This window comes from Canis lupus, chromosome 3 (genome assembly GCF_048164855.1).
Source record: "Canis lupus baileyi chromosome 3, mCanLup2.hap1, whole genome shotgun sequence".
In the NCBI taxonomy this organism is placed as follows: domain Eukaryota; kingdom Metazoa; phylum Chordata; class Mammalia; order Carnivora; family Canidae; genus Canis; species Canis lupus.
The window spans coordinates 26,928,237-26,949,307 of record NC_132840.1 but is presented as its reverse complement, the minus strand read 5'-3'; the positions used below and the strand labels follow the sequence as shown (position 1 = coordinate 26,949,307).

At 38.0% G+C, this 21,071-nt stretch overlaps 1 protein-coding gene across 10 annotated transcripts in view; it reads right to left on the bottom strand.

Moving 5' to 3' along the window:
* Nucleotides 1-21,071, bottom strand: part of RERE (arginine-glutamic acid dipeptide repeats) — a 408,653-nt gene that overhangs the window by 144,590 nt on the left and 242,992 nt on the right. For all 10 annotated transcript variants that reach the window (XM_072819771.1, XM_072819779.1, XM_072819773.1 and 7 more), the window contains one exon: nt 6,859-6,963. In XM_072819771.1, the coding sequence (XP_072675872.1) occupies nt 6,859-6,963 (105 nt within the window). The remainder of the gene's footprint in view (nt 1-6,858; nt 6,964-21,071) is intronic.

The window sequence follows — 21,071 nt, the reverse complement described above, 5'->3', positions numbered from 1 at the left end:
TTAATATAATGCCAATTTTCTCATTTGTAAAATAAAGGTAACGTCAACCTCACTGAGCTCTTACAGTAATTAAACAATCAAGCATAGAGCAAGCATTCACTTCTTGCAAGGAGTTGTTCTCCCATGGACCCTGAAAAGAAGATGTTAAAATTTGATTCTTTAAGGTCATACTTTCTTAAGAAATACCAAATGTTAAATCTAGTAAAGATACAGTTCAAGATGTCAAAACCCATCCATGTGTGGAAGAGAGCTGAGTCAATGATAGGAAATCAGAAGTAAAGATATTAAGGATGGTGAAATAAGGCTTCTCACTCTCAAAGATGAGAATTACAAATAAGAAAAAACTAGCAGGAACCCTATGGTATTAGATTAGATGTGGAGAATTTGGTATGAATGCATGGATACACACATACTGATACAGAAATATAGATGTAAAAGTCTGTATACTCTCCCTCTCCCTCTCACTTCCCCTCCCTCCCCCACCTGACACACCAGAGCTGTTTACTCAGAGGCCTGCCAGCAATGACAAAATAATAACCACACCTAAGTATCATTCTCCAAAATCTAAGGCAATTTGACCTAAGAATCAATAATGATAGTAAGAGATTATATAAACAACTTAATAAAAAAGGAAGCCATTAATCCACCTAGCGTAAATAAATGAATAAAATGAAAGTTTCATGAGGAAGAGGCCATCGATACATAGTCTCAAAGCAACTTTCCATAAAATGGTCATTAATTATAAAAGGAAAAAGAGAAATGCTACAATGCAAAGTCTAGCAGATAGCACCGTATTCAACTAATCAAAGTGAACATTACCAGCCATGAGACAAACTAAAATTATGATAGGATGCAGAAAAAAAGAACACATGACTTCTGTACTATCCCCGTCAAAGAAACATGATCTAAATCTCGTAAGGAAACATCATAAATGTAAACTAAGGGACAGTCTCCAAAATACCCTACAATCTTCAAAAGTACCAAGGTCATGAAGTGAAAGACTGAGAAACCATTCCAGACTGACCAAACAGTTGTAAGACAACTAAATCCATCAAACTGGCTCCTTCTACTACAAAAGTCTTTATTGGAAAACTGATAAAATCTGAGTGGGGTCTGTGAATTCGATGGCATTATCTGAACATTAATTTCTTGAGCTGGAGGACTGTATTGTGGTCATGTAAGAAAATGCCCTTGCTCATAAGGAACACACCAAGTATTAATGTGTGGTACGGCCTCATGGAGACAACACACTTCTAAATAGTTCAGTTAGAAAAGATCTTCTATGATACTTGCAACTATTCTGCTTCAAAACAAAGTGAATGAATTATGCAAGTAAAACTCAAGAGTAGTGCTGGGCACCATAGTACGCACTAACTATAGCTATTATTAGTAACATGGCCACTGTCAGTTGGGGAGAGATTATTTATAATTATTTATAAATCCCTACAAGTGCCTCAGTTTATGATTGCTGCTAAATATAATGGCAATAATCCTTAAGTTTCAATAATGCTTTAAGAACTCCTTGGAAAAAGAAAAGGAGAGAAGATCACAGACATTCTCTCCTGGATGAGATCTGAACTCTCAACTTGTTTTCCATCTGCATAGCAAGAGAAGACTCATTTTCACAAAGCAAAGAACAAAAAATACAATCAGATGTTTCATGCTACAGAGCAAGTCTCGGAAGAGACCTACACTTTTAAAAGATAGTATGTGGTTGGGGGAAGGGAGGAAGCAACAGATCAGTGACCATCAATTAAAGATGCTATGTTTTATATCTTCTCTTCATTATCCCTACATGCAACTTTAGTGACCTGAAGAACTCTTACCTAGCGAGGGGAAACAAATGGCTGGTCCCTGGGAAAATTTATGCTTCAGAATTTAAGGATAAAGGTATCTCCTTTCCGATGGCCATTACTGAATCTTTCATTCTTGCTGAGACTCCATCATTACTCTCTCCCCTTTCTCCCCTCCTGACTGGCCTAAAGCAAGAAGGTAGGAGAACTTTTCCAAGGAATGAAAAGTATACCCAAAAGGGCCAGAGAGTACAGTAAAAAAAAGGTACTGGCCAATAGTTTAAAGGATGAGAGGATGGGGTATGAGGATGAGAGGATGGGGAAGAGGACATCCAAAAATTCAATAAAACCTATATACTATATACGGGGAGTTCATTAACTATAAAAAGCTCAGATCTATTTATTAAGAAAAAATTTTTTCAATTTTCTCTCAAATTTTTCATTGAAATATTCTAACAAGAAATGTATTGTTTCACATTAATATCACATATTCATTATAAATGTTCTATCAGTTTCATTAGAGGCAAGAAATTTATCTTTCATTCTTAGCAATTGCTATATATTTTTGAAAAGAATTTTATAATCAATATTCCAAGCAGAGTCAAAAATCTCCAGTGTTCAGACTTCTGTAAGTCAGCACAATCAACCAGATGGTTAATGGTCTACTTGGTAAAATAAAGACATCTTAGGAAGTAGTTTATGTTTTGCTTTTGGACTTAACATTTTATGGGGTTAAAACAAAACAAAACAAAACAAACCTTTGATATTTTTCAACTTTTTTTTTTCAAAAGAAAATTTATAATTCTTTTTGCAATTCCCAAGAAGCAACAACAACAACAAAAAAAACTTCACAGTTTACACAAGCAACCTACAGGATAGCTTTGGCACTCCCACTTTATTGAGGTAGAAACAGAGTCCAGAAGTACCAGCTTTAGCCCTAGACACAAGGATGAAGTGACAGCCCAGAACCAGAACCCAGGCTGCCTGGGTCTAAGAGGGGAGTCAGTCTTATCAACAGATCAGATTAAATGGCTATGAGATACTACATAAATAAAGAAGCAACTAAGGACAGTAAGCAGATGAATGCAGCCATGTCCCTAAGATTACAGATTATAATCACCTCTTTATAAGCCAAGACCAACCTAATTTAGTTTAGCCAAGAATACTGGTGTTTGTACAAATTCTTTAAGATCTAACTGGCTTTATGTATTAAGACTTGTGAGCTGAAATTTACTGGCTTTATTTTCTAACCAGAGTTTGGATTAGAACCTTCAGAAAGAATGAGAACATAATGGCATTATTATTGCAAAGTATGCTGACTGTAGAATTAAGCTTGGGGTGAATCTTGCTCAGGTAGCCAAGGTGCACATTCCCTGAGTGTAGAAATGTCAAACTCCAGAAGCAAAGCCTGATTACTTAAGGATTCCAAATTCAGGCCTCTCTCATTAGTCAGACCCTTGCTGCTTACATCCTATTTGAAACTAGAAATATCTGCCACCCAATTTTTTACTTAACTTTTATTCCTTAAATGTCATGGCTAGCAAGAATATGGTTATTGCCATCCCTTATCAAAGATCCTAAGGGTCAGAGGATTTTCAGAATTCAGAAGTTTTTGGTTTTAGAGAGGTACTATAGCCATATACCATATACTATGTGACACCTCAGCAGTGTCTGAGCAATGACCCCCTACTCTAACACACTAGTACTTCTGCAGTAAAAGTTGTGCAAACTCACTCAAAGTGAACTAACTCAAGAATATAGTCACATCTCAGTTCAGGCCAAGTGTGACCATCCAGTGAGCTTCAGCTCATTTATTTTAAAATTTTTTTCAGAGCTTTCAGGTTTCAGAATTAAGTTTAGGATTTCAGAATTAAATACAGTATTTTAGAATAATAAAGATTCCATGTCAATTACCAAGTAATCCGCCCTCCTTGAACTTTAAAGGCAAAGTACCAAAGAATATAGAAAAGTCTGTTTCCTACTGTCCTATACATGTTCATTAACGTAACCCCATCAAAACCAGGAAGTCTGGAAAGGTCAGGTCTCTGACAAGATGAAACATTCAGAAATATAATAATGAGGTTAAGGGAAACAATTTGTAAGAAGCCAAACGCTGGGGCTTAAAAAAAACAAAAACAAAAACAACCTTATTCAATAAATGTGAAAACACATTCCAAACTTTCAGTGTAGGTGAGTATGTTAAATAAATAATGGAAACTTATATAAATCAACTTTTACTGTCAGAAAATGTGCTATGAGAAAGAAACAATCCCATTTCAAGTTTCAGTTTCAACCTCTCACTTGTTCCTGAGTTATTTAAGGGCAAGGGAGTAGTCTACCAAAGTGACTGTTCTGACATTTGCAGTGGTCTCATCCATATATGCTCTCTCTCCCAGACATACAGCAGGTGATGTTTCCTGTCCAAATGACTTGGGGCACCAAGAGCACAGAGCACCCTGCGGCCATGATTACATGACTACACAATTACACAGCTACACGACCACACAATTACATGACTACATGCCAGTCCTGCTCATTCGAATGGCAGAGAAATATACCAGCAGCAGCTCCTCGCACAACTCCATCTCTCACAGACTTGAAACAAAGACACAGACAGAGGTAAATTCTGCAAGAGTGTGAAGCCTGAGTATTCCAAGGATTAGACCATGGGTAAGCCAGGTGGGGAAAGAAGAATTTTTCTACAATCCTAGTAAATTACATACACTCTCGTGACACTCTGAGCAGCTTTGGGAACTGCATACCCAAACCCAAACTTCAGAGTTATAAAGTATTCAAGGTGAAAACACTGGGAGAGGGCAAATTTTTACACTCACTTTGTGAGAAGTGTGAGATTTGCCACAAGCTTTACTTATAAGCAGACATTCAAAGTCTTTTTTACCATTTCACTTCATCCTCATAAACCTACAACATATCATAGCACAAGCTGGACAAGGAGAACACAAGCATAGAAATGAACAAATAGCCACCAGTAAGTCAAAGCAGTAAAAGAAGTGACTCAGGAGGGGATCCCTGGGTGGCTCAGCAGTTTAGCACCTGCCTTTGGCCCAGGGCGCAATCCTGGAGTCCTGGGATCGAGTCCCACGTCAGGCTCCCGGCATGGAGCCTGCTTCTCCCTCCTCCTGTGTGTGTCTCTGCCTCTCTCTCTCTCTGTCTCTATCATAAATAAATAACTCTTAAAAAAAAAAAAAAAAAAAGAAGTGACTCAGGATGCAAACCTTACAAATGCACTGCCATGGGCATGTCTCAGGGCTGTTTTATCAGATGAGAGACAAATGTCCTTCTGCTGCATACCTAAGCCACACTTTAACATATAACTGATGGGAAGAATCAGTTGACTAGCAGCATCATCCAATGAAAAATGAGACCAGAACTTGTGTGAGTCTCTACTTACAGTTAAGTTATATAATACCACTTTCAATAAGCATTCAGCAAAAAGACACTTAACCAAAACTAGTAAACAAAATTTATTTGGTTGCTTCTTATGAAACCAAGAGCTAAACATTTAAAACACAAAAGCTATTTAGTCAATTCGCAGATACCATCTAACTTGTGCAATATGACAACTCCTAATCAAATAGTTAAATCAATGTGGCATCATTGAAATTATGGACTCCTTTGTATCTAGACAGAAATCCAAGATATGACCAGGCAGTCAATAAATCCATATGTAAAATAAATTCTGAAATATAGGACGCTCTTGAAATATGACGACCAATCAACTTCTTTGTCGCTGGAACAGGGCATATTTTAGAAAAAGAAAATAAAAGCTCAAATTTACTGTTTTCTAAAGGAAATAAAGGTAAGTAATAAAAAGGTGACCATTCATTACACCATTTCCCCTATAGCTGCTGTCTACAATATATACAGAGACACTAATATGTATGCACCAATAGACCTTTAGGTAGTCTCTTACAATCATAACAAAGAATATGTTGCCTTTTATTAACCCTGGATTGACTCACTAAACCTCCTAATTTTTACATATAATTTCTCAGCATCTACTAAGAGAAGGTTTTCTCTAAGACAATACCCATCTTGCAATTACACTGAAAGCAGCTCTTCCACTACCCTCCTTTGGCCAAGCAGCTTTTATTTCTAAATCCTTATGTCTGCAGAGTATGTCTCAGATGTCCCGAGCACAGACTACCTGATCATTAGCTACCATTCTTTTTCTTTCTAAATCCTTAATCCATTGTAGTTGCACAATGGATACAGAATAAAAATGAATGCACATAACTCTTAAAGAACTTATTCCATGTGCTGAGTTAAACAACAATCTACTACAAAAAATTTTTTCAGCTAAATTATTTTGATTCTATTGTTCCTCATTTAAAAAGTAATTAATTCTACCTGTTACATACATCTTACAGAGATGGCTGAGAACTGAATGTATCCATCTCATACCAGTAATCTTAATGAAAATATTTCTATGAGTGTTTCTGGGGTTTTACTAAATGAATAAAACAAATGACTAACCAACAAACTTTCCATAATGTCCTAGTGTTTTCAGGGGCACCTGGGTGGCTCAGTTGGTTAAGTGTCTGCCTTTGGCTCAGGTCATGACCTGGGGTCCTGGGATCGAGCCCTGAATAGGGCTCTCTGCTCATCCGAGAGTCTGCTTCTCCCTCTGCCCTTCTCCCTGTTCATTCTTGTGTGTACTCTCATGCTCATTATCTCTCTCAAATAAAATTTTTTTTAAAAAGTCCTAATGTTTTCAATATGGTATCATGGAATGCTTGACACAATGTGCAGTAGGGCAGTAATAAACTGCCCATTCATTAAGTTCAAAACACAGATCAACTAAATGTCCATCTTTGCCTTGCCCTCTCAAAACCCAAATTTTCTCATTTTCCTTTTCTTAATAAAAATCAAGAGCAAACAATAACCTGCTTTAGTTGCCAAAAACATTAGAACTCCTTTCAGAGAGGCTTACTTTGGGTTTTGGAGTTGTCTTTTTAAAATCTTACTAACATAAACACACATACACGCATGCATGCGAGAAAAGCAAAAGTTCGCACTGAGTGGGCCCAAGTGACTCACTTACCTTGTCTCAGGGTTGTAGCCTAATATGTAGAAAAATGAATCCACCCGAGCTTTAAACTCTCTAGCAGCAAATATGTCAGAAAAATGGGAGATGTTACACTTCCCTCTGAAAATAAACAAGCATAAAAAATATATTAGTATCACCGTCGACTGCTTTGCAAACCACAACACTATTGGAGGGATGCAGGTAGGGGAAGACATAACTAAATCCACGTTACTCTAAAAACATGTAGAATATGGCTAAAGACCCCATAACTACCAGTTCAGAAAACTGGGAGTTCCCAAAAGAAAGAAGAAAATGTCCAACAACGTATTTTTTTGTTTCAGGACTGCTTTCACCTACAACTTCACAACTTGACTCCATTTACCTCAGCATTTTAGTCATGGAATAGAATTAATTAAACCACAGAGGTAAATTGAGGGCAGGACTGTGATGAAAGGATATTAAACTAGAAATGACAGGAAAATTTTAATTTAAACCACAGTTAAATTACTTTACAAAAATAAATCCGCCTAAAGCCTAGTTTGTAAATCATCAAAACAAAATGGGCCTTTTCTTCCTCTCACTTTATTGCAGGCAGAATGTATAACTGTCAAATATTTTACTTCTCTTTCAATGTGCAAGAAATAAACTGACTTGGAAATTAAAACCAAGAGACTTTAGCTTTTTAAATACATAGACTGGCTCTAATATATAAACACATACTTCCAAATTTTCAGGTAATGTTAAATGACTGTAAGTTGGAAAACACTTTCTCACAGAAATATTGAAATAAAAAGACTTTCAGGTTCATCTACCAACAAAATTTAAAACACATTATAGCTGAAAACTCTATAATCCTACCAAAGTCCTTAAAACACACACACATACACACACACACACACACACACACACAAGTTGGGAGAATTTCCACAGTTCCCAATGAGGCAGGGAGGTTTTAAGCAACTCCCTTAGTGGTCACAGAAGGGAACTCTAACACCAAGCAGAAGCCAAGGGTTAGGAGCACAGCAGATGGAATTGGAGAATCAACAGCACATCAACAGCACATGCGGGATGCTTCCAGGGGAATGAATTTCTATCACTTCAACAGGCATTTCATTCTCATGAGGACTCCATGAGTTGGTGCATTAACAACATATACACCAGCTAACGACCAAGGTGTTTGAGAAAAAAACTAGCTGAAGGATAACAACCTGGGGGTGATATTCATTTGCCTCCTACCAAGAAATTAAAAAGCAATGTCCTCCTCTTCCACGGAGCTTAAGAACTATGACCAAAGCCACAGCAATGCGCAGAAGCTAAGATGGAGCTCAAACAACCTCCATTTTAAAAATTAAACAAAAATGTTTTTGATTTATTGAAGTTGATTTATTGGGAACTACTGATAACATAATGCAGAGCTCCTGAGCACTTGAAATGTGTCTGGTCCAACTGAAGAGAACTGGATTTTAAATTTTATTTAATCTTAATTAATGTAAATTTAAATAGCCACTTGTGGCTGGTGGCTAACATACTGAACATGGATTTATGGAACATTTCCATCACCACAGAAAGTTCCACTGGAAGCACTGATTTGTAAGTAACAGGATACAACTAAAGGGAAATATGGACTAGGAATCAACTTTGCAGGACCAGGACCTATCTCTAGTACATAGCTGGAACTAAAATGAGCTTCTGGAAAGAAAAGAAAGGCAAGATCACTTTTACACATGAACAAACAATGTACACACTCTGAAACTACTCATCAATCTGACATGATGTAGTCCCTGAAACCTAGAAAAAATAGGTAGTTCCTTTATTAGCTGAACAGAGATAAGAACACCTGTTAGACACATCTTATATTAAGGAGATCAAATAAGAAATCTATGAAATTTTATATACTATTTGGTGCTACACAAAATAAATTATTTCTATCATTGTAACTAAAGGAAAGTGATCTCTCTTACTAGTCTTCATCATTACTCACATTCAAGTATACCCTTTAAATTATTTTTTAAGATTTTATTTATTTGACAGAGAGAAAACACAAGCAGGGGGAGCAGCAGGCAAAGGGAGAGGGAGAAGCAGGACCCTTGCTGAGCAAGGAGCCCAATGTGGGACTCAATCCAAGGACCCTGGTATCATGACCTGAGCTGAAGGCAGATGCTTAACTAACTGAGCCACCCAGGTGCCCATCAAGTATACACTTTAACTTGAGTACTTAATCAATGTATTCGTTCAAGGTATAGAATCCCTACGAACCCACAATTCTAAACACAAGCACTGGAAATCAGATGTTTTATTTAGGAAAAGGTTTCTCAGGCTCAGAACTACTGACATTTTAGACTGAATAATTTGTTGTCAGGGGCTATCCTGCACTGAGCAGGCCTCAGTGCAGTATATCCCTGGCCTATACCCCCATCACACTCACAGTGACAATCAAAAATATCTAAAGACATCGCTCAATGTCCCATGGGGACAGCAACACAGCTGGTTTAGGGAAAGCCAGAAGCAGCAGGAACAGAAGGATAACGTCTCATAAATGTCCATGAAACTAATCAATGACCTCATTTACAAGTATGTCATCAATTTACTTTCTTTTTGATTATGTGAAAGCTACTGATTTTTGTATGTTAGCTCTATATCCTGCTACTAGACTGAATTCTTTATCATTTGATACAGTTTAATCATTGGTTTTCTGAGTTTTTCCAGGTATGCTGTTACTTGCAAATAAACATGATTTTACTTCTTTTTTACACTTTCTTAAAACTCAAATTGCGGGATCCCTGGGTGGCTCAGCAGTTTAGTGCCTGCCTTTGGCCCAGGGTGTGATCCTGGAATCCCGGGATCAAGTCCCACATCAGGCTCCCTGCATGGAGCCTGCTTCACCCTCTGCCTGTGTCTCTCATGAATAAATAAAATCTTTAAAAAAAAAAAAAGACTCAAATTGCATAGGCCCTCTCACAGAATGTGGAAAGTAATGGGTACCCTTGCCTTGTTCCTGACCTCAGTAGAAATGTCTCTCAGGTATTACTGTTAAATATGATACTAGCTTTACAAAAAATCAGGCAGCCTGGGTGGCTCAGTGGTTTAGCACCACCTTCAGCCCAGGGCTTGATCCTGGAGACCCAGGATCGAGTCCCACTCAGGCTCCCTGCATGAAGCCTGCTTCTCCCTCTGCCTGTGTCTCTGCCTCTCTCTCTCTCTGTATCTCATGAATAAATTTAAAAAAATAAAAATTAAATTAAAAAAACAAATAATCATAGATTTTGAGATATGGGGTTCCCCCCGCCTTAGATGTAATAACATGGTGTACAATATCAGCATAGTCTCTAATAGGGAGCCTACTTCTTGCATTCCTGGAATAAATCCCAATTGGTCATAATATCATTTTTAATGAGATATTAAATTTTTTAAAGGATCTGATTATTTAGATTTAATGTTTCTTTTATTAATGTCTGTTTCCTATTTTCCTTCTGTGTGCTTTTTTGCTGTCGTTCATAATAGCTTTTATTCATACTGGCCTACAAACAATCCAAATATCCATCAGTAAGGAAATGGGTCAAAAATTATTACATATTTGTAAAATGAAATACTTAAACACTTCACAACAATAACAAGGAAAGAAGTACTGATACATAGCACATCATGGGGGGGAAGTCTCAAATGTTAAATGCTGAGTTGGGATGCCTGGGTAGCTCAGCAGTTGAGCATCAGCCTTTCACTCAGGTCATGATCCTGGATCTAGGATCGAGTCCTGCATTGGGCTCCCTGCAGGGAGCCTGCTTCTCCCTCTGCCTGTGTCTCTGCCTCTGTGTGTCTCCCATGAATAAATAAATAAAAATCTTTTTTAAAAAAATTAAATAAATAAATACATACATACATACATACCAAGTAAAAATAGCCAGGCACACAAGAAGTATGACTCCCATTTATAATGAATGAATTTCTAGGACAGGCAAAATAATTTATGGTAAAAGAAATCAGAAAAATGGTTGCTTCTAGGTAGATAGATTTATGAAGAGGGTGGGTAGTTTAAGAGAACTTTCTGGGATGATGGGAATATTCCATGCCTTGTTCAGGATCAAACAAATTTATCAAAATTCATGAAAATATAAACTTAAAATGTGTTTTATTGTATAAATACTTTAAGTATTAGGAGAAAATAAAACAGCAAGAGTCCTAGCATGTAACTATGGCTATTTAATGCTGCTGTTCTTGGGGCACCTGGGTGGCTCAGTCACTTAAGCATCTGACACCTGGTTTTGGCTCATGTCTTTAGAGTGAGTCCCATGTCAAGGCTCCATGCTCAGTGTAGCATCTCCTTATCTCTCCCCTCTACGACCCTGTTCTCGTGCTCTCTCTCTTGCTCCCTCCCTCTCTCTCAAATAAACAAACAAAATCTTTAAAAAATACTAATAATGTTGCTGTTCTTGGAAACTAATGAACCATCTGTACAGAGCCCTGAGTACTAAGCAGAGCTGAAGATGGAGTAGGCAAGCCCACTATGGTTGGTATCCATTTCAAAGTATTTTTCACAGCACCTCTTGCTGAAGAGTAGAGCTTAGAATTTAAAGACTAGAGCTTAAATTTAAAAAGTGTATAGGTATCATTTTAAGCATTCATTATTTTTGTTCTCCAAAGCACTCTTTTCATCTACTGTCTCAAAAGTAGTACATTATTTGACAGTGTTTGTGGAATGGAGGAGGAGAGACTGTTAAGAGAAAACTGCCATCATTATCACGTTGGTGAATATGTGGTTTCAGAACCTCCAAGGTCCTATACACCCCATTTCTAATGGGATACTTCACTGTTAACAGAAACATGACTAAAGATCGGGAAGCCCCCTATTTTAGGGGCCTCTCATTTATCAGAAAAAGAAGGCCTAATGCTGGACTTGTTTGAGTATCCCTTGGTGTGGGGGCCCACAGTTCCACCCTGGGCGCTACCGGCCGGTGGGAGGAGGCAACCTGAAGCGGATGAAGGAGCAGGAAGAGAATATAAATGGAAATATGGCCCAGGAATTCATTCCATCAGAGCTGTCTGTAACTGGGAAAGTCTCTGTATATTCCCAGGCACATGCAAACCCCAGAGAAACTTGCAAAGAGGCACACAGGCATGCACAGAATGCTTACAGCAGCAGACGTGCCTATGGCTTTGGTCATCACCCTTGCCTGAGCACAAAGGGAAAGAAAGATCTTGAGACAGAGTCAGCATCTTGTCAACTGTGAGCCATTTGATGAATGACAGGCAAAGAATTTTTTTTAAGTTTGTTTTTCATTCTATTTCTCTTCCCTTCCTAAAGGTTATCTGGACACTTTTTACGATTCACCTTGATTCATTTACAGTGTCTTGAGAGTATCAGTCCACAGTTTCCTAAATAGGTACTGTTTGTGTGACAACTGACATCACTTCCACTTCCATGCCTCTGCCTCCCCACTGTCAAATGGAATGTTTTAAGCATCTCTTCTACATATGCTGAGCTCAGTAGTAGTCCATCCTTTAGATTTGGTATTCTTTTTATCATTTAAGGTGGGAACTCAATCCTTTAATTTCATTTGAATTTCTGTGCTTAGTGTAACTCGCTTTCCTTTGATCAGTGCTTTAAATGCATGCCACAGATTCTAGTACATAGTATCTTTACTTTTGTTTTCAAAAAAATTCTTTAATGTCATGGGATGCCTGGGTAGCTCGGTTGGTTAAGCATCTGCCTTCAGCTCATTATCCCAGGGCCCTGGGATATAGAGCCCTACATTAGGCTCCCTGGTCAACTCTCTCTCTTCCACATATTCTCTCTCTCAAATCAATAAAATCTTTAAAATTTTTTTTTTAATTTCAGGTTTTATTTCCCCTTCTACTCAGGAGTTGTTTAATAGGAAACTTTATTTTTTTTTCAAGTTTTTAATTTCAATTTAGCATAGTTAACATGCAGTGTTATATTAGTTTCAGGTACACAATATAGTGAGTCCACAGTTTCATACGTTATTCGGTGCTCAACATGATGAGTGTACTCTAAATCCCCATCACCTCCTTCCCCCCTCCCTTTATTCCTCTCCCCTTTGGTGATCATCAGTCATCAGTGTGTTCTCTATAGTTACGAAATAGGAAGTTTTAAATTTCCCGGTGAAAGGGTCTATGTTTTCGTTTGTAAACTACAGTTTTATTTCCTTTTAATCAGATATGTTTTCTCTGTGATCTAACATATGATCAATTTGAGAATACGCCATGGTACATAAAAAAAGTGTGTTCTTTATTAGTAGGGTATGAAGTTCAATATACATAAGATTAAATGCATAGAAATAAATGTAACAAGAATGGGAACATCTCTATGAGGAAAATTCTTAAATACTTCTAAACAACACAAAGTAAACATGAACAAATGGAAAAATATCCCCTGTTCTCAGATAGAAAACCTCAACATGGCATTTCTTCATAGTCTGATCTGTAAATTCAATGCTATCAACTAGCTATTTAATAGAATGAAACATTTTACTATGAAGATTTATAGGAAAAACCAATAACTGCGAAAGGGGAAACTATCAGTATTACAGTAAAAAAAAAAATACCATAATGCCTCTATAATTACAAGAGCATGTTGGACAGAATGACAAGTCCAGAACACATGGAACATAATCTATGACAAAGGCAGCATTGAGGGCCATTGAAGTAAAGACAGGCTTTTTGGTCTATATCTGCTAAAGGAAGCACAAGATAGGCTTTTTAATAAATGGTGCTAAGACAACTGGGTGGAACTCTTCTGTAAATCGGGTTTATAGAGAGAGGCTTTCTAACTAGGACTCAAAGGCCTGAGGGAATAAATGAAAAGACTGACAAATTTGACTACATAGAAGTAAGTTTTACAAAACTTTTTTAAAACCATAAAAGAAAACTGACAAATGGGAGCAAATATTTGCAACATATACAAGAGAAAATGTAAAGAACTTTAAAAAAATTTATTTATTTATTCCTGAGAGACACAGAGAGAGGCAGAGACATAGGCAGAGGGAGAAACAGGCTCCCCGCAGGGAGCCCAATGTGGGACTCGATCCCAGGACCCTGGGATCACGACCTGAGCCAAAGGCAGATGCTCAATCACTGAGCCACCCAGGCGTCCCATGTAAAGAACTTTAATAGACAAAAAGACAAATCCCAAAGGAAATGACACGAACAGGTAATTCACACACACAAAAAAAGACAAAAATATCCTTCAAACATAATGAAAAAAATGCTCAAACTTACTATTAGCAAAATAAAGTAAAAGAATATTCTTTTACTAAAGTAAAATGTACTATTTCTCACCTAGCAGACTGGCACAATTTTAAAAAATGAAACCACACATTTCTACTGGGGAAACAGAGCAATAGAAACTGGATATGCTTTCTGGAGGAGAACCACATGTACATGAGCCTTTCAACCCAGCCATCTCTCTCCAATGAATCTACCCTGATTCACAGCCAACAAGAAGGAACTACCTCTGCATGACGATGTTCAATACAGCACCACTTATAACTGAAACATCCTGGAAAAAACCTCAATGCCCATTCAAAAGAGAGCAGATGAATGAACTATGGTCCAGCCACACAATAGACTTTATGCAGCTGTAAAAGAGAACGAGGAAGATCTGAATGAGCTATATGGAACAATTACCAAAACATACCATTAAGTAAAAAATGCAAACATTAAAGAGTTATCTGTAGGATGCTACCCTTCACATAAGAAAGAAGCGATGAAAACATAGACCTGCATTTGCTCATTTGAAATGAAAACATGAAGGAAGGATAAATTAAGGAGCAGGTGGGTAGGAAGGAGGTGGGGGATGGGTCATGATAAGAGAGTCGACAACTTGGTGTCCATCCACAGCCCTGACCCTCAGAAGCATAGCCACAGTAGCCACAGTCTACACCCTCACAAATCTAAAACTTAACAACAGTCTACATCAACTAGAAGTGGAACACAAGGTCCAGCAGATGAACCTAACTAACTCTATTACAAATGGGTACCACAGCCACACCATAAGGAGGTGCGGAAGAACAGAACTGATCGAAGCAGCATTGGAAAACGCTGTCTTGCTGACACATTTCAAGACTAAAGACAAAAATTATGCAGTAAATCTATTTCTCACAGGGACATGGGTTACAAATTCTGAAACTATGTGTATTCTTGAAGAAGATAAAAATATTATATTTCAACAACAGGAATGGAATTTTTTACTGCTGAAGAAGAAGTTGCAAAGAGAGGCATGATAATCTTGTGGTGCTGGACTGGAAGCTTGCGTTCCCTCTCTATTCTAAGCTATGCAAGGATACAAGTCAGCAGTCTGCAAACAAGAAGAGCGATCTCACCAGAACTCAAACACACTGGTACTCTGATCTCAGACATCCAGCTTCCAGAACGATGAGAAATAAATTTCTGTTGTTTATAAGCCACGCAGCTGATGTTATTTTATTATAGCAGTTTGAATGATTAAGACATTAGTGATCTCCAGAATGGTCTTCAGTTCAACTGTATCAAATTAATGCTAATTTCCTGGTTCTGATAACTGCACTACAGTTCTGTCATTCTGTGCTAACAATGAGGAAGACTGGGGGAAACACAATACTTACAACTTTTCTGTGTGTCACAAGTAGCTCCGATAAAAGAATTTTTACAAGACTGAGAAGTACTCAAAAGCAGAAAGAGTGTATTGTTCAGGTGGGTGCTCCCAGCACCTCTGAGCTCTTCCCCAACTAGCAGCTCAATGACGTGTTAAATGATGAATGAGCCAATAAATAAAATGACTGTCAGGTTATGGTGTTTAATGAAGTACAAAGCACATACAGACAACACAATAAAAATGCTGAAGGTAGGGATCCCTGGGTGGCGCAGCAGTTTGGCGCCTGCCTTTGGCCCAGGGCGCCATCCTGGAGACCCGGGATCGAATCCCACATCGGGCTCCCGGTGCATGGAGCCTGCTTCTCCCTCTGCCTGTGTCTCTGCCTCTCTCTCTCTCTCTCTCTCTCTGTGACTATCATAAATAAAAAAAATTTTTTAAAAATTTTTTTAAAATGCTGAAGGTAGAGGTTATTTCACATATAAAAACAACAGGTGATTAAAGTCAGGAAATAATCTTGGAACTACAAAACTAAAAGCTCTGAGGCATCATGAGACTCCTCAGGGAGCTCTCAGGAGCTAAAGGACCAGTATCAGTGCTAAGAATGGTTGGGGAATTGTACAAAGACATAATTAGTCTGTACCAACTACTACACATACGATCCTATATGCCCATAACAAAGTAAAGAGATTGATTAATTCAGAATGAAAAGGAGGGTTTTAGAAGCCCTGCAGAGCCAGTTTAGGGTTTCTTGGCTCAGAAGGCTGCCAGAAAATTCAGACTAAAATATATCTCCATAAGACAAATCCGTAGTTAAGATGATAGCTTGTTACCTGACCTGTAAATCATCATCATATACTACATATACTACATATGCTGAGCTCAGTAGCAGTCCATCCTTTAGATTTGGTATTCTTTTTATCATTTAAGGTGGGAACTCAATCCTTTAATTTCATTTGAATTTATGTGCTTAGTGTAACTAGCTTTCCTTTGATCAGTGCTTTAAATGCATGCCACAGATTCTAGTACATAGTATCTTTACTTTTGTTTTCAAAAAAATTCTTCAATGTCATGGGATGCCTGGGTAGCTCGATTCCCTGAAGAAACAGATCATCAGAAAGTTGGCAACCAGTCCTTAAATCATGGAGATATTTATGATATTTGGGAATTCATGGTTACAAGTGCACAGTAAAACACAAAATTTCTGCCAGGTCACACGTCCAGTCACAAAGCAATCTCTGTGGATCCTTTCTTTGATCATCAATAAAACATGATCCTTAGAGTGAAAAAAGTAACAGAGGAAACAAATTGCAAGCGATAATTTTTATTTAGTGTAATAAAATTTATCTGTTTGTTCTCAGAGCAGGTTTATCTCCTCTTTCGCAGAGCATCTAGGGATGGCTCCTCAAGCTAAACTCTTCCTCTCATACCTGAAGTAATCAAAGTATCCAATCAACTCAGTCAAGAGGCAACAGAAAGATAAATGGATGCTAAGTAATTGTGCTGTCAATAACTTGGTACAGAACTACATTTAATTTTACTTTTTTCTTTTCTTCCTTTTTCTTTTTTTTTAAAGATTTATTTATTTACTTACTTTATTTATGATAGACACACTTACTTACTTACTTACTTACTTACTTACTTACTTACTTATGATAGACACACACACACACAGAGAGAGAGGCAGAGACACAGGAGGAGGGAGAAGCAGGCTCCAAGATCACGCCCAGGGCCAAAGGAAGGCACCAAACCGCTGAGCCACCCAGGGATCCCCTCTTTCTTTTATTTTCTAAGTCCCAATTCAGATTCAGTGACTATAAACACTACTCATGCTACTGTGAGGCACTCTGAGAGACTTTTTCACACCTCTTATCTTACTGGATGTAGAACCAAAAGATGTGTGTTTGGTTTGGGGTTCTGTCATTTAATCACATGGCCATGAGTAAATTTGTCAAATGAATAACTCAAAAGTAACTCAAAAGTTAATGAATTTGACCCTGATCACAAAACTATGGGGCAGAGCCAGGATTCAAACTGAAGTCTTCTCATTTCAGGGTGCCTGGGATGGCTCAGTCAGTTAACTGCCTGCCTCTTGGTTTCAGCTGAGGTTCTGATCTCAGGGTCATGAGATGGGGAGCCCTGCATTGGGCTCCACACTGGGTGGGGAGTCTGAAAGAGACCCTCTCCCTCTCTCTGCCCCTCCTACCACTTGTGTGCTTATTCTCTCTCTCTCTCAAATAAATAAATCTTTAAAAAACAACAACAACAACAACAACAACAAAACAGGATGCCTGGTTGGCTCAGTGGTTGAGCATCTGCCTTTGGCTCAGGTTCTGACCCTAGGGTCCTGGGATCGAGTCCTGCATTGGGACCCTTGCACGGAGCCTGCTTCTCCCTCTGCCTACATCTCTGCCTGTCTCTGTTTCTCTTTCATGAATAAATAAATAAAGTATTTAAAAAATAAATTAAAAAAAAAAAAAGCAACAGCAGAAGTCTTCTTATTTCACTCTGGCATATTTTTTCCTATTTTATCAGCATGACCCAAAAACACTTACATACCAGGAAGTAAGGAGAACTCAAAAATACTTCTTTCAAGATACTAACTTTACTATATTGCTACTGATAAATGTAATGAAGAAAAGAAAACAAACAGCAATAGAACCTTAGCTTGAAAGGCAGGGATGAGGGACAGCCAAGGCAAGAATTTAAAAACAGCAGCCAAGCAGCAGTGCTGAATCTCAATAAAGGTTTCTGGAACTCATGGTCCCACAATCTCCCCTGGGAGCGAATTTAGTTTGGGGAGAGAAATACTAGAATATCAACACAGAATAAGCTGCAGAGGAAATCTGTCTTCCATATGATTCATGATGGCTGAAGACAATGTGCTCTGTCCTCTCTTACTACAATCCTAGCACCAGCTTAGAAGAGAAAGCTCTGCATCATTGTCCTCATGAAGGAATGCAATGGCAGGAGCCCCCCTCGTAGTCACTGAGTCCCATGAAGTCACACAACTAAGCACTTTGATCTTTGACAAGAAGGGTGCTAAGCACTAACATAATCAGTCTTTCTCTTCTCTTCCCCATTTTTTTCCCACTATGTTCATTTGATCCTTTTTCATGTGTCTATAGACTATTTTGTCACTTTCAAAATCATTTTATTTTTGGCAGAACTGCTTTATATCTATAGAGGAGAAAAAAATTATTTCTGTGGATAGATTGTGAAGGAAAAATTGGAAAAAAAAAAAGTTAAAAGTTGGGGCACCTGGTTGGCTCAGTCGGTTGGGGGTCCTGGCTTCAGCTCAGGTTGTGGTCTCGGGGTGATGGTCTCAAGGTTGTGATGTCGAGCCCAAATCAAGCTCTCCCTCTTCTCTGCCCCTCCCCCTGGCTCACATTCTCTTTCTCAAATACATAAATAACATATTTTTTTAAGTTAAAATGTAATTCCACTACCACCTCCTGCCATATTTTAAAATTAAAGTAATCCAGGGGTACCTGGGTGGCTCAGCCAATTAAGCTTCTGAATTTAGCTCAGGTCATTATCTCAGGGTGCTGGGATGGAGCCCTGCCATCATGTTGGGCTCTGTGCTAAGCAGGTAGTTTGCTTGTCCCTCTGCCCCTCCCTCCAGCTCTTACGTTCTATCTCAAGTAAATATTATACATAAAATCTTAAAAACAAAATAATCAAATCATCCAAATTTGCTAAGAGAAAAGGAACAAATAGAGATGGGAAGGAGGAACCACCATTCAATGCTGCTTTTATAGGAGATGATCTTATAGTGAGCACTCTGCCACTGAGAACCACGCAAGATTACTAAGTAATGTAAGAGCCATACAGATTAGCTCAGAAGCAGACAAATGTCAATATATGTACAAGCATTTACTGAGCATGTACTAGGCCAGATCATTAAATTATTATGTGACTACTATTATCTGATATCTTTGAAAAAAAGAATCAAATTGTCAGGATGCACAAGAGCTAACAAAATCAAATTTAAGATGACAGTTATAATGAAACCACCTCATGGCCACTTCAAAGATAATACCATAAGAAGAAAAAAACCTAATCAGTAAGGGTTCTAATCACATCCACAGTGAAAAGCAGACATGGAATTACCATCAGCATTCCAGACCTTCTGTGCCTAGGAAGAGGCAGTGACAACACAGTTACACATCTCCAGAAGTGTGTGATTATAAACCTAGTTAAGTACATTCACTAGATCCAGCTAGAATTATGTGGGACAACTGGTTCCTCTAAAAAGCTTAAAATAGAGGCTCCTGGGTGGCTCAGTTGGTCAAGTGTCTGACTTCAGCTCATGTCATGATCTCAGGGTTCTGGGACAGAGAGCCGTAAAGGGCTGCTCCCTGCTCAGCAGGGAGTCTACTTGTTCCTCTCCCTTTGCCCCTCTCCCTGCTCAGGCTCCCTCTGTCTCTGTCTCAAATAGGTAAATAAAATTTAAAATTTTTTGATTTTTTTCAAAAAATAAAAAGAGTAAAGTAGTATAAAATGACTCCACAGAATCTGAAGAGCCACTAATATTTAAATATATTCACTTTAAGCAAATATACTAAAACATATTAAATAACCAGAGTTATGTCTCACATATTTATTTATTTTAACTTCAACTCTACTACACTGCTTAAAATCATGTACCTTAACCAATGACACATGATAGAAACAGGAGGGAAAAGGACGCCTGGGTGGCTCAGTGGTTGAGCATCTGCCTTTGGCTCAGCGTGTGATCCCGGTGTCCTGGAATCAAGTCCCACATCTGGCTCCTTACAGGGAGCCTGCTTCTCCCTCTGCCTATGTCTCTGCCTCTCTCTCTCTCTCTCTCTCTGTATCTCTCATGAATAAATAAAATCTTAAAAAAAAAGAAAGAAAGAAAGAAAGAAAGAAAGAAAGAAAGAAAGAAAGAAAGAAAGAAAGAAAGAAAGAAAGAAAGAAACAGGAGGGAAAGAACATATACAGCAAGAAAAGAAAGAATGCCAGGATCAAGACACTTGGTCTTAACAGTTTAATGGCTCAATACATCCATCCAACCTTCCATTAACTTGCTTTGCTCAGCATCTCAAGTTTAAGACTAGAAAGTTATTGCCATAAAGACATAAAGAACTTGTGGGAATTCTGGAAGACCTTATAAAAAACATCAGAAGAATTCTTGAAATTTATCTAAAGTCATGTAAGAAGCCAATCTACCACATATACTCCTTCCTATACAGCAGGGATTGGCAAACTATGACCCCTGAGCCACATCTGGTCTACTGCCTGTTTTTATACAGTAGAGAACTAACAGTAGTTTTTACATTTTTAAATGGCTAAAAAAGAAATCAAAAGAAGAGCAATATCTCCTGTGGAAATTAAATGAAATTCAAATTTTAGTGTCCATAAATAAAGTTTTATTGGCATATACCACCTCATTTATTTACATATTGTCTAGGACTTTTGTACTATAATGGCTGAGCAGAGTAGCTACACATGGGAGACCATATGAAAGACGATCTGGCCCAAACCTGCCCTAAAGGTTGCTACTAATTTGCCTTGAAATAACTGGCTTTAGTTATGTAGCTTTGCACAAGAGACTCCAGATGGTTTTACCGAATACCATCTGAGCAATATAAAAGAGAAATTATTTTATCTCATTATA